The sequence below is a fragment of the Anarrhichthys ocellatus genome, unplaced genomic scaffold, assembly GCF_004355925.1.
Source record: "Anarrhichthys ocellatus isolate YVR2014 unplaced genomic scaffold, GSC_Weel_1.0 scaffold95, whole genome shotgun sequence".
NCBI classification, from domain to species: domain Eukaryota; kingdom Metazoa; phylum Chordata; class Actinopteri; order Perciformes; family Anarhichadidae; genus Anarrhichthys; species Anarrhichthys ocellatus.
The window spans coordinates 1,054,121-1,067,913 of record NW_022280125.1 but is presented as its reverse complement, the minus strand read 5'-3'; the positions used below and the strand labels follow the sequence as shown (position 1 = coordinate 1,067,913).

The window sequence follows — 13,793 nt, the reverse complement described above, 5'->3', positions numbered from 1 at the left end:
ACATGTCGATAAAGAGAACAGTCTGACTGTTTTGAAAAAGTTACCTCAATATAGAGAAATGTGTGTAAACAATTGTAACAAACTGTAATAAAGTACAGTAGACAGAAAACCAGGTTTACCGTGGATGAGTTTCATCGATGTTCATCTCATAAAGATTCTTCTTGGCATCCGTATCATACAGCCGCACCGTGCCAACACCGCTGCCTAGTAACAACTGACCACACAGAGTTTTTGTCACTCAGAGGGACCTTTCATTAACTTACATACATTCCCCTGGGACGCTAACCTTCACTATAAAGTACTACATGCCTTACTCTATAGCTAACCTAAACCAAGAACCCTATTTGCAGAATGTGATTGCCAGTACACTTCTTAGTGTATCTCACATACAGGGTAGTTTTACTAATGCTTCAGTTTCAGCTTCAGTTTTATGCATAACATCTCATTTGTGTTACATGGTATTTCTACTCATATTTTTTACAGACCATACTTTATTTATTTTTAGCTTTCTGGCCTTGCATGTGTAGGTGCCATGCTGTAATGACTGTATTTTTTTGTCTAGGATTGTTTTTAGTTTTGTGCATTTTATATATTTGGATGCGCATTTTGTGTGTGTAAGTTTAAACACAAAAAAATCACAAGGCAATTCATTTCATGAATTGTAGGAATGTGTCAAGCGTTTAGTAATTTCCTGAGCACATCAGTTAATTGATGACTGAATGTAATCATTTATCAAGTTAAAAGTACAAATAGAAATCTGATTAACGTTGTCAATGTCACTATACTCAGTTAATGTGCAGTCTTGATCATACCAGTCTGTCTGGTTTGGTGGCCCACTCCAAAGACAGCAGAGGAGACTTGGACATGATGGTGGCTTTGGTCTGCATGACGGGGTTGAATGACCACACCTAAGAAAGAGTGAGAATGAAGGCTATTATGTGTTTCAATTGGTGATATACAATAATACGCATGTATTTTCTATGTTCATATAACCCCAAAAGATAATTGGTGCAGATTCACCTTAATGACTCCGTCTACGTCCAAACTAGCAACCCGGCGACCAGAACAGTCAACCCTGGAAAACAGAAGGACAAATGGACGAAAAAGAGAAGAATGAATGTTTTAGGTTTTGTTTTTATCTTATTTTATCTTTATGTGACTTTAAAAGCCAGTCAAGTCCACCTGCTGTTAAAATCGTAAATTTCCCAGATGGTTTTCCATCTATTACCTGTTCAGGAACCGAGCAGGCTAATATATTTGTGAGATACTGTGATGAAGAAGGGGTGGGGTCAGTCAGTATTACCTTCCCCTGTATGACCAGTTAAACAAAACTAGTAGTGTGTGGAAGGCAGACCTGCAGTGCATGATGGAGGAGTGGTGTTCTCCGTACTCCTCCTGGCTGAGTTTGATGAAAGACTGGTCCGTTGAAAGACCTCCTCCCTCTGCTCCTCTGCAGCTCCTGCTGTATGAGCAGGGGTCAGGAGGTTCGCTGGAGGTCTCAGCAAGTAACTCTACCTCTCCTGTCTCCCCTTTCTTCTCTAGTATCTAAAGATAACAGAAGGATGTTGTCAGTGTAAATTGAACAACTGTCAAGTTCCAGCCATCATTTACAGCACCCTAACTTCAAAAATAATGCAGGTCATTTGAATGGAATAGCTGTTCACAAGTAAAATATTTTAATTCCCTGTGAGACCAAGACATTGATTTGTACATCCTCATGAAATTGATGGTGCTGGAAGCTTGTTGGGTAGTGACTGCTCATGGGTTAGGTGCAGAGCTACACTGGTTGGCATGCTAGCCAGCTGGTAACATGCTGGCACTTATCAGCCAACAACGCTCGATAAACTAGCTGGCTTGCTACCTCTAGCTTATAACCACTTGGTTAGCTCGTTCACAATCACATAAAAAGAGTATTCATGGGAATGTATTTGTAGCAGTCCCTACATGTAAGTGACCCAGCTGTTGTTCACCCATAGCAGTTCCAGCATATGTACTGTAAAACCACAACTTTTACATTTCTGTCCGTGTACAAGTTAAACAAACAAGATCAAACATTTTAACTGGTGAGTTGTATTCGTTGCTGCATCAGCATTGCTGCGGGCGTTGTACCGGACTGTTGTGGTGAAGCTGATCTGGAAGGCAAAGCTCTCGACTTACCAGTCCATCTATGTTTCGACCCTTACCTATGGTCATGAGCGTTGGATAGTGACAGAAAAAAAGAGATCGCGAACACAAACGACCAAAATGAGCTTCCTTTGTAGGGTGGGTGGGCTCAGGAGTAGATCCACTGTTCCTTTGCGTCGAAAGGGGCCAACTGAGGTGGTTTAGGCATCTGATCAGGATGCCTCATGAATGCCTCCCTTTAGAGGTTTTCCGGGCAAGTTCAACTGGTAAGAGGCCCCAGGGTAAACCCAGAATATGCTGGAGAGATTACATATCTCGTCTGGCCTGGGAACGCCTTGCAGTTCCCCAGGAAGATCTGGAAAATGTTGCTGGGGAGAGAGACTTCTGGATTTCTCTCCTTAGCTTGCTGACCCTGCGTCCTGGCGCGGGATGAACATCACTACTTGTGTACATAAAAGTCCTGTCGATCCTTAACCTGTATTTGTTTAGCTTTGTTGTCCCTGTTCCAAGCTGTTATCTATTTCTGTGTAAGTATATTGAGAGATGCAAAAAAGCAGATTCAAATTCCTTGTATACTTGGCATAAAAAAATCTGGCTACAGTTACTTACTGTACAAGGAAACCAGACATTATAAAATGCACAAAACTGCTGTGACTACAGTTCTAATGTCAAATGTTCCCAGTCCTACTCTTCAGGTACCTGTGGTGGTGGTTTGGAGAAAAGCTCCTTCCTCTCTTTCTCATGTTCCTGGATTTTCTTGTGTCTGGGATGAGATGGCTGGTTTGTAGGCTGGTTTGTTGACTGTTGTGACTGGGAGCTCTTGGGTTCACTGGTTGATGCCTGGCTGGAAACTGGTTTCACCTCATTAGCTTGGACTGCCTCTTTTGACTTTGCAGGCTAGAAAAGACAAATTAGTTTTAGAAACAGAAGATGATCTCAGGTCATAATTCTATTAGCCACTTATATTTGAGGACCCCCTATATGGCTGCCAGATATGGGGTCAGATCAGTCTCAGCATTAATGAAAGCACACACAAGGATTCACAAGTATATTTTCTCCATCTTTCCAACATTCGCAAATATATTTTTGATGCACACACAAATATTTGTTGTTATGAATAAATAATTGCTTTTGTGGTCCAAACATCAGAGCTAATTGTTGAAACAGTCAAACGTGGGAAGATAAATCTGCAAAGATCTCCAAAGTAATCCAAACAAAGGGATACAGCAACTGTATTGAAGGTATTATAACAGACTGTCTCATGTTTGTCATTCTGGTGTTGACGATGATATGTCCCTTAAGGGTTGCCGTAGCAAAGGGGCAACTCCCGCCTCTGGCCGAAGAAAGAAACAATAATAAAGAGAGTAGCCGTGGGCTGATACAAGATGTCTGGTCTCCCGACTCGTTATTACTGTATGATAAGTGCCCTTATACATGAACCCAAGACGCTCGGTCACATTGGTGGCAGTGGTGTTTTTATTTTTATTTTTTTAGGCACCGACTACGGACCGCTACCACATTCTTTTTTTTTTTTACTGCGAAATAGTTTAGCTGTGAAATAGTTTAGCTAGCAGGCTAACTGCGGGGCACTGTGATGTGGTTTGGAGACGAAGACTCGTGGAAGCCCAGCTCAGGGCTATCAGACAGACGTTCGGCCAGCAGGGAGATCCATGTGGACCTGCCTGCTCCGTTTTCTGGTGACGGTAGCCAGAGTTTCCTCGGCTGGGTGAGACAGCTGGAAGTTGCCGTCAGAGCATCAGTGGGGAGCGGAGGAGATTACGGAGATGAGCTGGTGAGACTTCTGCCCACCCACTTGAGCAAGTCGGCTTTTCTACTGTGGGACAGCCTTCCGGACGCAGTTAAGTCGGATTATGCTGCTGTTAAAGAAAGACTCGGCGTGGCATTTGGACAGAGACAGTTTATGGACCGCTTCAGAGCCAGCCTGGTGGCTCGCATGCGTGCTCCGGGCGAGAGCATGGAGGTGTATGCCGCCGACGTGAGCTGACTGGTCTTGGAGGCGTTCCTGGACTATGGAACCGTAGCGCAGCGGGAGGAGAAGTTTTGACGCTTCCTTGCCAGTTTGGATGCTGCTTTGAGATCCAAATGCCTGGAGCAGGGCGCCACTGATCTGGAGGAGGCTCCGATTATCGCGGAACAGTGCGAAAATGCCAGGGAGGCTCTGCAGAGAGACCTTGTGAGTAACCATATGGCCACCCATAGACTCGGGGACAGTGTGTCTGTGCAGTCAGTGTCAACTGATAATACCGTGCAGAAGGCAGTCGATAAACTGACAGAGGAGATGTCTTTGATGAGAGTGGAGATAAAGGACATCTATGAGGAGAATCGGAAGTTGAGGACCAGTAGTCCCAACCAGAGGGGACAGGGGTCCCGCTCGCCCTCGGGAGGACGTTGTAGCTGCACCTGTGGAGAGATGGGCTGTCGGTCGAGGGTGCCCCGGGACCACTCTCCTGACCGCGGGCCTGTCTGGCCTCAGAGAGACTATCAATCACGAAGCCGGCATCAGGATGGAGGGGTGTCGCCCCCTCCCAGGCTCTCAAGAGCCCCAGTCCAGGGTGGCGGGCCCGGCAGGAGGAGGAGCCAAGGAGGCGCAACGTGCGTTTCCTGCCACAGCAACAGGATCGTCAGGGAAACGGTCAGTAGCTGGTGTCGAGGCCCTGACACCAGCTACACCACTTGAGGGCTCCTTACAGCCGCCGATATCTGAGAATATTGCTGAGATGGACAGTGTGGACCACCCTACCTCCTACGTTAGAGGGGTGATTGAAGGCACTGACGTGTCCATATTAGTTGACTTAGGAGCGACTGTGCCATTGATTAGTGCCGACTTTCGTACGTCAGTCCCTGCCTTGCGAAACCGACCACTGAAAAATAACTATCGACTCGCGTGCAGTTAATGGACAAATGTTGGATACTTTGGGCACTATTGTGGTGACTTTCTGCTTGGGCCCCACCTGTTAGCAACACACATTTCATGTCTTGCGAGAGTCCACTCAAACTGTCCTACTGGGTCTGGACTTCCTAGCCAAGAACCATGCACTGCTGGACTGGGGACGGGGTGTGCTGCAGTTATGGGATGCTACAGTGCCCCTGTTGAGGGGTGGAGAATTAGTCCCTGAATGCTGTAACGTGTCCCTGGCTGGAGCTATGACCATTCCCCCTATGAGCGAGGCCCTGGTGCCAGTGACTGTTCTCTCGCCTATCACTGCTGGCTTGTCTGCAAAAGAGTTTGAGGGCTACCTGGAGCCTAACATCCCAGAAACGACTGGACTAGTGGTTGCCCACACAGTCACCACCATTAAGGATGGCGTGACTATGGCTCGTGTCCTCAATCCCACAGGGAAGACTGTGGAGCTCAAGCAGGGGTTGCACATGGGTGAGTTCTACCCGCTTGAAAAGTCCGATATCATGCCACTCATTCATTCCCCAGAAGTGGATTCAGTTCCGGCACAGCCTGCTGCTCTCCCCATCTGCTGGAGGATTCACCAATTACAGAGCAACAGAAAGCAAAACTGTCTGACCTGCTACAGAGGTTCAATGATGTGTTCATTCCGACGGAGGGGAATACAGGCAGGTGCACACTCGTTAAACACCACATTAAGACTGGTGACCATCACCCCATTAAGCAGCGCGCCTATCGGGCGTCTCCGGAGAAGCGGTCAGAGATAGAACGGAAGGTGGCTGGTATACTGGCTGATGGGCTAGTGGAGGAGAGCTGCAGCCCCTGGGCATCACCTGTGGTGCTTGTTAAAAAGAAAGGGGGACAATGGAGGTTTTGCATTGACTATCGGTGCCTTAATTCTGTGACAGTCAAGGATTCCCACCCACTTCCACGGGTGGATGACAGCCTGGATGCCCTGGCGGGTTCAACTTGGTTCAGCACACTTGACTTTGCGAATGGCTACTGGCAAGTGGAAATGGCCGAAGAGGATCGTGAAAAGACGGCCTTCACGACAGGCAGGGGCTTGTACCAGTAGCGCGCCATGCCTATGGGCCTGACCAACTCTCCTGCCACCTTTCAACGCATGATGGAGCTGATCCTGCGGGGTCTGCCTTGGCACATCTGCATGGGGTATTGGCCAGCCAGGCTCTTACGTGCACACAGAAAAGATGGTCCACTTTCGACAGGGAGCTCTGGGCCATAGTATGGGCCGTGCGTGAATTTAAACACTATGTGGGCCTCGCTGCATTCACCATCATATCGGATCATCGCCCGCTGCTGGCGCTCAGGAAAATGGCCATTGACAACGATCCTACAGGACGAAGGGGCCGGTGGGTTTTGGAGCTCAACCCATTCAACTGGACCATTATTCACAAAGATGGTTCACGCCACAAAAACGCGGATGCCTTGTCTCGCCGGCCTGCGTCTCCGGATGCCAGAGACCAGGCGGGCTCGCTGTCGGATGTGTGTGCTGCAGGATCGGTGGTCGAATCAGAGCTGCCAGGGGATGAGGAGGTGCTCATGGAACGGCGGCCGGCATATTCTCTCTGCCACAGCGACTCTGAGCTGCAGCTGTTGCAACGTGAGGACCCGGAAATTCAGGCAGTGTTGGGGCGAAATGCAGTGAGACCACCTCGCAGACACCTGAGGGGGTCCTCACTCTGCCTCAGGAAACTGTGGACTGAATTCAACCATCTGTCCGTCATTGATGGTTTGTTGTGCAGGACTATACTCTCTCCGGCAGGGGAGAGGCACGTGCAGGTGGTGATCCCCTCATCTCTGGCTCCCAAGCTTCTTCAGCAGCTGCATGGGGGCCCAGCTGCTGCACACTTTTCCGCAAAGCGAGTTTTGGAGAAGGCCAGGCAGACCTACTATTGGCCCTTCATGTTGAGAGACATTAGACAATGGTGTGAACAGTGCAGAGCCTGCCAAACCCGCAGGGCCCCAGTTCCCAGGCAGAGGGCTCCCATGGGAGGGTCCCAGGTTAGCCGCCCTCTACAGCAGGTGGCTGCAGATATCCTCGAGCTGCCGGTAACTTCAAGGGGGAACAGATATATATTGGTGGTGGATGACTATTTCACCAAATGTGTTAACCTGTATGTGCTGCCCAATCAGACTGCTCACACAGTGGCTCGCTGCCTGTTTGATGACTATGTGCTGGTGCATGGGATCCCTGAAGTCCTGCACAGCGACCAAGGCCGACAATTTGAGGCAGATGTGATTCAGAGCCTCTGCAAGTTGTTAGGTATCCAAAAGACAAGCACTATCGCCTACAACCCTAAATCAGACGGTAAGGTAGAGCGTCATAACCGGACTCTGATTGATCAGCTGGCGAAGATGCTGCTCCCGCATGGAGGTGAATGGGATGATTATGTGAAGCAGGTGGCGTTTGCCTACAACACATCCAGACATGCCAGCACTTATTTTATCCCTTTCTTCCTCATGCACGGACATGAGGCACGTGTTCCAGCTGATGTTCTGATTTCTAACAGAGTCGAGATTTCTCAGGGCTCTGGAGTCCTGCCGGAGTATGTGCCAGCCCTGGTGGGGAGGCTGGAGAAAGCCTTCAGTGAAGCGAGGCTTCATGCTACAGAAGTTCATGAGAGACAGAAACTGTATCATGATGAGGATGTTTGCCATCGTCCTTATGGAGAGGGCGCGTTAGTGTGGCTTAACAACCCGACTGAGAGTCGCACCAAACTGGCGCCTCACTGGAAGGGCCCCTACAGGGTCGAGCAGGTGCTGGCTTCAGGCGGTGAGGCAGCCCTGACATACAGGATTGTCAACCCACTTGACCCGCTGCACCGGGCCCAGGTGGTTCACCATGATAAGACTGAAACGGGACACTCTGCCCCTACCATCACTGGCTGTCGCTGACACATCACCCTCCCTCCCGGCCTCTCCTGAAGTGGGGGCTTCTCGGCCTCCCTGGAGGGGGGAGCAGCGTGTGCTAGGACGGTTGGACACTGGCCTTGGAGGGGGTGGGGCAGAGCCTGACCCTGTACAGTCCCGCGGGGGTCGTGTGGTGCGTCCCCCATCGCACCTCCAAGATTATGTTGTTTTGACTGTTGGTGGGTTGCCAACCGGGATATTAATCCATGTGTGAATTAGCCGTTATAGTTGTTCTGAATCATACGGTGTCATGTTTCGTTGTTCACCTTGCTATTTAGGGTGCCATTTATAGTTTGGTTTACTCCTGTTAGCTGTGGTCATTTGTTGTTTTCTCTCGTTGATTTGAGATTTTTGTGTAATTTTATATGTGTTTGCTGGTCACGAAACGGGGACTTTTCTAATTGAGGAGGGGACGTATGTAACAGACTGTCTCATGTTTGTCATTCTGGTGTTGACGATGATATGTCCCTTGAGGGTTGCCGTAGCAAAGGGGCAACTCCCGCCTCTGGCCGAAGAGAGAAACAATAATAAAGAGAGTAGCCGTGGGCTGATACAAGATGTCTGGTCTCCCGAATCCAGTTATTACTGTATGACAAGTGCCCTTATACACGAACCCAAGACGCTCGGTCACAGTATGAAAGCAAATCACTGTCAAAATCCGAGCGCGCAAATGAGATCCACGTGCGCACATGCAAATTAAACAGCCGCGCGCATATTTTACTTTGACGAGCGCTTTTACATTACTCCGCGCAGAATAGCTCTGCTCGCGCAAGCAAAATTGCAGCCTGCAAAATTGCAGCCTGCGAGGAGAAAACCATGCTTTGAGCGCATGTTCTGAATCATACGGTGTCATGTTTCGTTGTTCACCTTGCTATTTAGGGTGCCTAAATACGCGGGGGGGGGTCCCCTTGCATGCGACTACTATCACTGCTCTTCTGCTTGCGAAACCTTTACTTGCTCACTCGCGAGTCTTTTACCTGCTTGCTCGCGAGTCTTTTACCTGCTCGCTCACGAGTAGATTTTCTTTTTGACACTTTGGCCCAATCCCAATGTCCCCCCTTACGGACTCACGGACTTTGAGGCGCGCTCCCGCGAAGTCCGTGAGGGTTTAGGGCTGTCCCACTGTCAAATCGTCAACTGTTTGAGGGCTCTCTGGCAGACATTTTGAGCCCTTTATGAACCCTTTCCGTAAATCAGCATGGTATGCTGACTTAGCCCAAGGGAATTACCCACAAATCATTGCAATGTGACGTTAAACACGGGGTACCCAGTGGACGCATGGAGACGTAAAAAAAAGGTAAACAAAGAGGACGGCTCATGTGTGTTCAGCCTGGAGTATTACATTTACTCAGAAACATTAAGGGTTAAAGATGGAACAAAAAATAAACTTGAAATCAGAAGATATTTATTCATCAAATATTTGATTTTGTCATCAAAGATGTTTTTGATAAAAACAAGTAAATATATAATATGAAGTTACCTCTCATCTTGTGAGGAAAGAGTCTGAAGACTTTCAAATTAGGGAGTACAAAGTATAAAATAAATACCCACAATTATACATCATATTTTTTGTCGTCATAGTAACATGATATGTTGCAGCAAAGTGCTGTCCCATTCATATTTACACCATCTCAAGCCCTCACAGCCTCTCACACTCAACCACTTACCAGGTGACTTCAGTAAGTCCTTGAGGGTTCAGGGTTTGAGGGTTTAGGGGGGGACATTGGGATTTGGCCTAAGTGGGCAGACCCAGTCACCATTGTATAACTAAATTTAATTGGTTACAATCCTCGTCTTTAGATTGGCCGGATATCACTCTGACACAGACGCTACGTCTGTGTAGTGTGAGAAATCTATGTTTAAAAGCACTCCTAGAGCTGGATATTATGTGTCACAATATATTTACTTGTGGAAGTTTAAATCAAGAGAAAAGTCACTGAAAGTATTGTACACTGTGAAAGAAACCAGACGTCTCATGACACCACCATAAAAGGTAATAAATGTTGCTGGAGCAAGGTGGAGACTGGAAAGAGACAGGCTTCGAGCTGGAGGAGAAAAGGCTGAATGAAGTGTCTGACCACAGACAACAGGTCACAGGGCAGGAAGAACAGATCAGGTTTCAGCCAATCGCTGAGCTGATCAATGTGGTAACGAATGTGAAATATGAGACATTTCAGAGACTCTCCTGGAACAAAAGAATTTAAATCCCCAGCGATGGGCAGACCTCCTCCAGACCATCGGGCAAATACACCAGTCTGTCGGGTGGTACGGATTAGGTCTCAATTCCATGGAATATATACGTATATACATTTTGTTATTCATAGTGTGATTCAGTTTGTAACTGCATTTGCTTTTGTTAGACATTAAATACTTTTTGATTTTAACTTGAACCAGCTGATTCGGCCCTGATTGCTGACGGACAAAGGAGCAGAGGGGGGGGGCTCCTTTTCCTTGATGAGAAATTTGAACATAACAGTAGGAGGTGGTTTTCAATCCGCCACTAAATACTACTCCACTACATCTCAGAAGTAAATGTTCTACATTTGTCTGACAGGTTTTTTAAACTGTTCAGACAGTAGAGGCTGATGAAATACAAAGTATATTAGTGTTTTGAAATACAATAATTCAAAATGTGTTTGTCTAAATAAACTGGAGTGAAGTTGCTCAGATTGATTTAAATTCACTCCATCATTCTATTACATACAATGTGTGTTTGATAGTCAAACCTCTTGTGACAAACAGCTCAAAGAAGCTCTTTGATCTTAATTGATTAAAACATGATGTGATCATATGGTCATACTGTTGTGTTTACAGAGGTTAACAGATATAATGTAGTTGTATATAATATGAGCAACAATTGACCCGGTCAAGGATCTGGAGCCAAGGTTAGGAACAATTGTTTGTACATTAACTGTTTGCCAAGTAAGTTCCCAAACTTAAATCACTGACAAGTAATTAGTGGATGAAAAATTATTCAGATCCTTCACTGCAGTAAACGTACTAATACCATACTGATGAAACAATTTTCATCAGTATGGTATTATGCAGGTATAATGCAGGTATTTTACACTACGAGTAAAATACCTGCATTCAAAACCATAGTCAAGTATGTTATTATCAGCTAAATGTACTTTAAGTACAGAAAGTAAAAGTACACGTGCAGTAAAATGTACCCTGTCAGTGTTTTACTATTATATCTGATGTTTTAGGATATATACTGTATATTGCTGCATTAACGTGTATGCTGCATGTTTTTAACTCTTTTGGTTAGTTTAATCTTCAGCAATGCATCATATTCTATAAGATCATCGTATGTTTGTAGTGTCAGTACATTACATTATTTACCTCTGTGATGTAGTGCAATCTGAAAATCGCCCCCTAGCGTCTGTGTCAGAGTGATATCCGGCGAATCTAAAGACGAGGGTTGTAACCAATAAAATTTAGTTATACAATGGTGACTGGGTCCGCCCACTTAGTGTCAAAAAGAAAATCTACTCGTGAGCGAGCAGGTAAAAGACTCGCGAACAAGCAGGTAAAAAAAAAAAAAGTTTCGCGAGCAGAAGAGCAGTGATAGTAGTCGCGTGCAAGGGGCCGCCCATCACGCTCAAAGCATGGTTTTCTCCTCACAGGCTGTAATTTTGCTCGCACGAGCAGAGCTATTCTGCGCGGAGTAATGTAAAAGCGCTCATCAAAGTCAAATACACGTGGATCTCATTTGCGCTCTCGGATTTTGACAGTGATTTGCCTTCATATGAAGGTCCACGATGTTGAAGGAATACACCAGCACCTGGCGTTTAAACGTCATTATGTGACATTAATAACTAAGTTAAGTTGGCATGTAGCTAACTTATTTACTTAAAGTTGTCATAAGGAGTCAATGCATTGGCTTGCCGTATCAATGCAACAATCAACTATTTTGTCAGACATGACCTGTGTTATTTTGTTACATTAGTAACAGCTGGCTAACGCTAGGTAGCATTTGTTAATGCTAACGTTAGCTATGTGTTTGTTTGCCATGTGATATTTGTGACTTTGCCATGAGTGTTACAGTGCTGCTACCCTCAACTTTGAATGAAACCAAAATGAAAATGTTGACAGTATGCCAGACTCATTCAGCTGACACACAAATATCACCTGGCAAACAAACATTCAGCTAACTTAACATTAACCAACGTTTGCTAACGCTGGTTACAAACAGTGACGTAAACGTTGACGCACTTTGCACAGCTAATATTTTGTCAAAGGGAACATGATCAGCGTGCATTAGTTTGATAAATTTGCAATATGACAGCTGAGCATACTGCGTTAACGCTTTTCTCTTGTAAATACTACTACTACTACTACTGTCGTCAAGTTGCACAGATTGATTTACATTTACTCCATCATTTTATTACATACAATGTGTGTTTGATAGTCAAACCTCTTGCGAGAAACAGCTCAAAGCAACTCTTTGATCTTAATTGATTAAAACATGATTTGATCATATTTAATCATACTGTTGTGTTTACAGAAGTTAACAGATAAACAGCCTATTCATATACAGTATATACAATGATAACCTATCAATAAGCTTTAGAACTAAAGTAAAATATCCTTTAAATTAGAACTAGTATAAAAGGTGCTTCACAAGCTACCCTGGTGCTCATCAAACTCAACCGCTGAACTGAAAATAAATGTTTTGAAATAAATTGAATGTATAAACGTCAAACAACGAATTCAATGACATCAATCAATAATATGAGTCATTGATTTTACCTAGTCACATGAAATTATTTTCATTATATTTTTGGTTCGTCGTTATTCATTGCAATCTTTGGTATATTCTTTATTCATTCCATTCATTTAGTTTATTTTATCGTTTATTCATTTGTTTTTGTTTAGTATTTTTTATTTCTTTATTTATTTCTTTTATTTAACCAGGTGAGTCCCATTGAGATTAAAAATCTCTTTTTCAAGGGAGACCTGGCCAAGACAGGCAGCAACACAAGAAACACATAGTTACAGACAGGAAACACAGAACAAGACAGTTTAGTTATGTAGTTAGTCTAATGAATAATACATTTATAAATAACTTGATCATTTGATTTGTGTGAATATGAAATAGGTCCCTGTACACCATGACAAGAGATTGAGATTTAATTAATTAATTAAGAATTTTGAAGTTTTCCCTATTTTTCCAAAATTGGGTGGTGTCCTAAATTTAATCTAAAGTCAAATTCCCTTACTTATATTAATGACGTCTTATCGCGGAAGCTGATTACCATCATTTTTTATAGAAATGTATGGGTTTATGATTAATTTTTTAGTTATTAATAATCGTTACATATTTTGATATCAATTATGTATTACTTATTAAAACTGCTACAAGCAACCAAACTACATCTCGGAGCAACAACTAGTGGACATTAGTGGAACTACAGCTTAACACGTTTTGTGGCCATTCATTGGCCGCAAAGCATGTTCAGCTTTTTCCAAATATCCACCCACCTGCAGATATAAAGATATACATTTTGGAATTCAGCCTCTGATATTACCTGCTTTCAAAGAAATTTTGTTTATCTGTTTTCAATCCCAATGAGTTTTTAAACTTGATAACACCAGCCCCTCTTACCAGATTGATTGGCGGGTCCTTTCTACACCCTGCAACCTGGCTTGGCGAGGACCCAGTGGTGAACTGAGGCAGTTTACCCAGAGTGCGTCTGCCCTGCGGCAGGAATGTTGAGAAGAAGTTTCTGGAAGGAGTGGTGGCAGTGCTGACAGGGCGCTGGCTTGACACCAAGTCCCTAAGAGGGAGGGGGAGGGGGGGGGGGGGGGGGGG

General features: G+C 45.1%; 1 protein-coding gene across 1 annotated transcript in view; it reads right to left on the bottom strand.

Annotated features, from left to right (window-relative positions):
• The window catches only part of wdr91 (WD repeat domain 91), a 48,019-nt gene that overhangs the window by 25,013 nt on the left and 9,213 nt on the right, over nucleotides 1-13,793 (bottom strand). The window contains exons 7-12 of the mRNA XM_031875729.1: nucleotides 13,587-13,758; nucleotides 2,824-3,021; nucleotides 1,355-1,545; nucleotides 1,021-1,075; nucleotides 813-908; nucleotides 120-214 (exon numbers count right to left, since the gene is read on the bottom strand). Coding sequence (XP_031731589.1) covers nucleotides 120-214; nucleotides 813-908; nucleotides 1,021-1,075; nucleotides 1,355-1,545; nucleotides 2,824-3,021; nucleotides 13,587-13,758 — 807 coding nt within the window. The remainder of the gene's footprint in view (nucleotides 1-119; nucleotides 215-812; nucleotides 909-1,020; nucleotides 1,076-1,354; nucleotides 1,546-2,823; nucleotides 3,022-13,586; nucleotides 13,759-13,793) is intronic.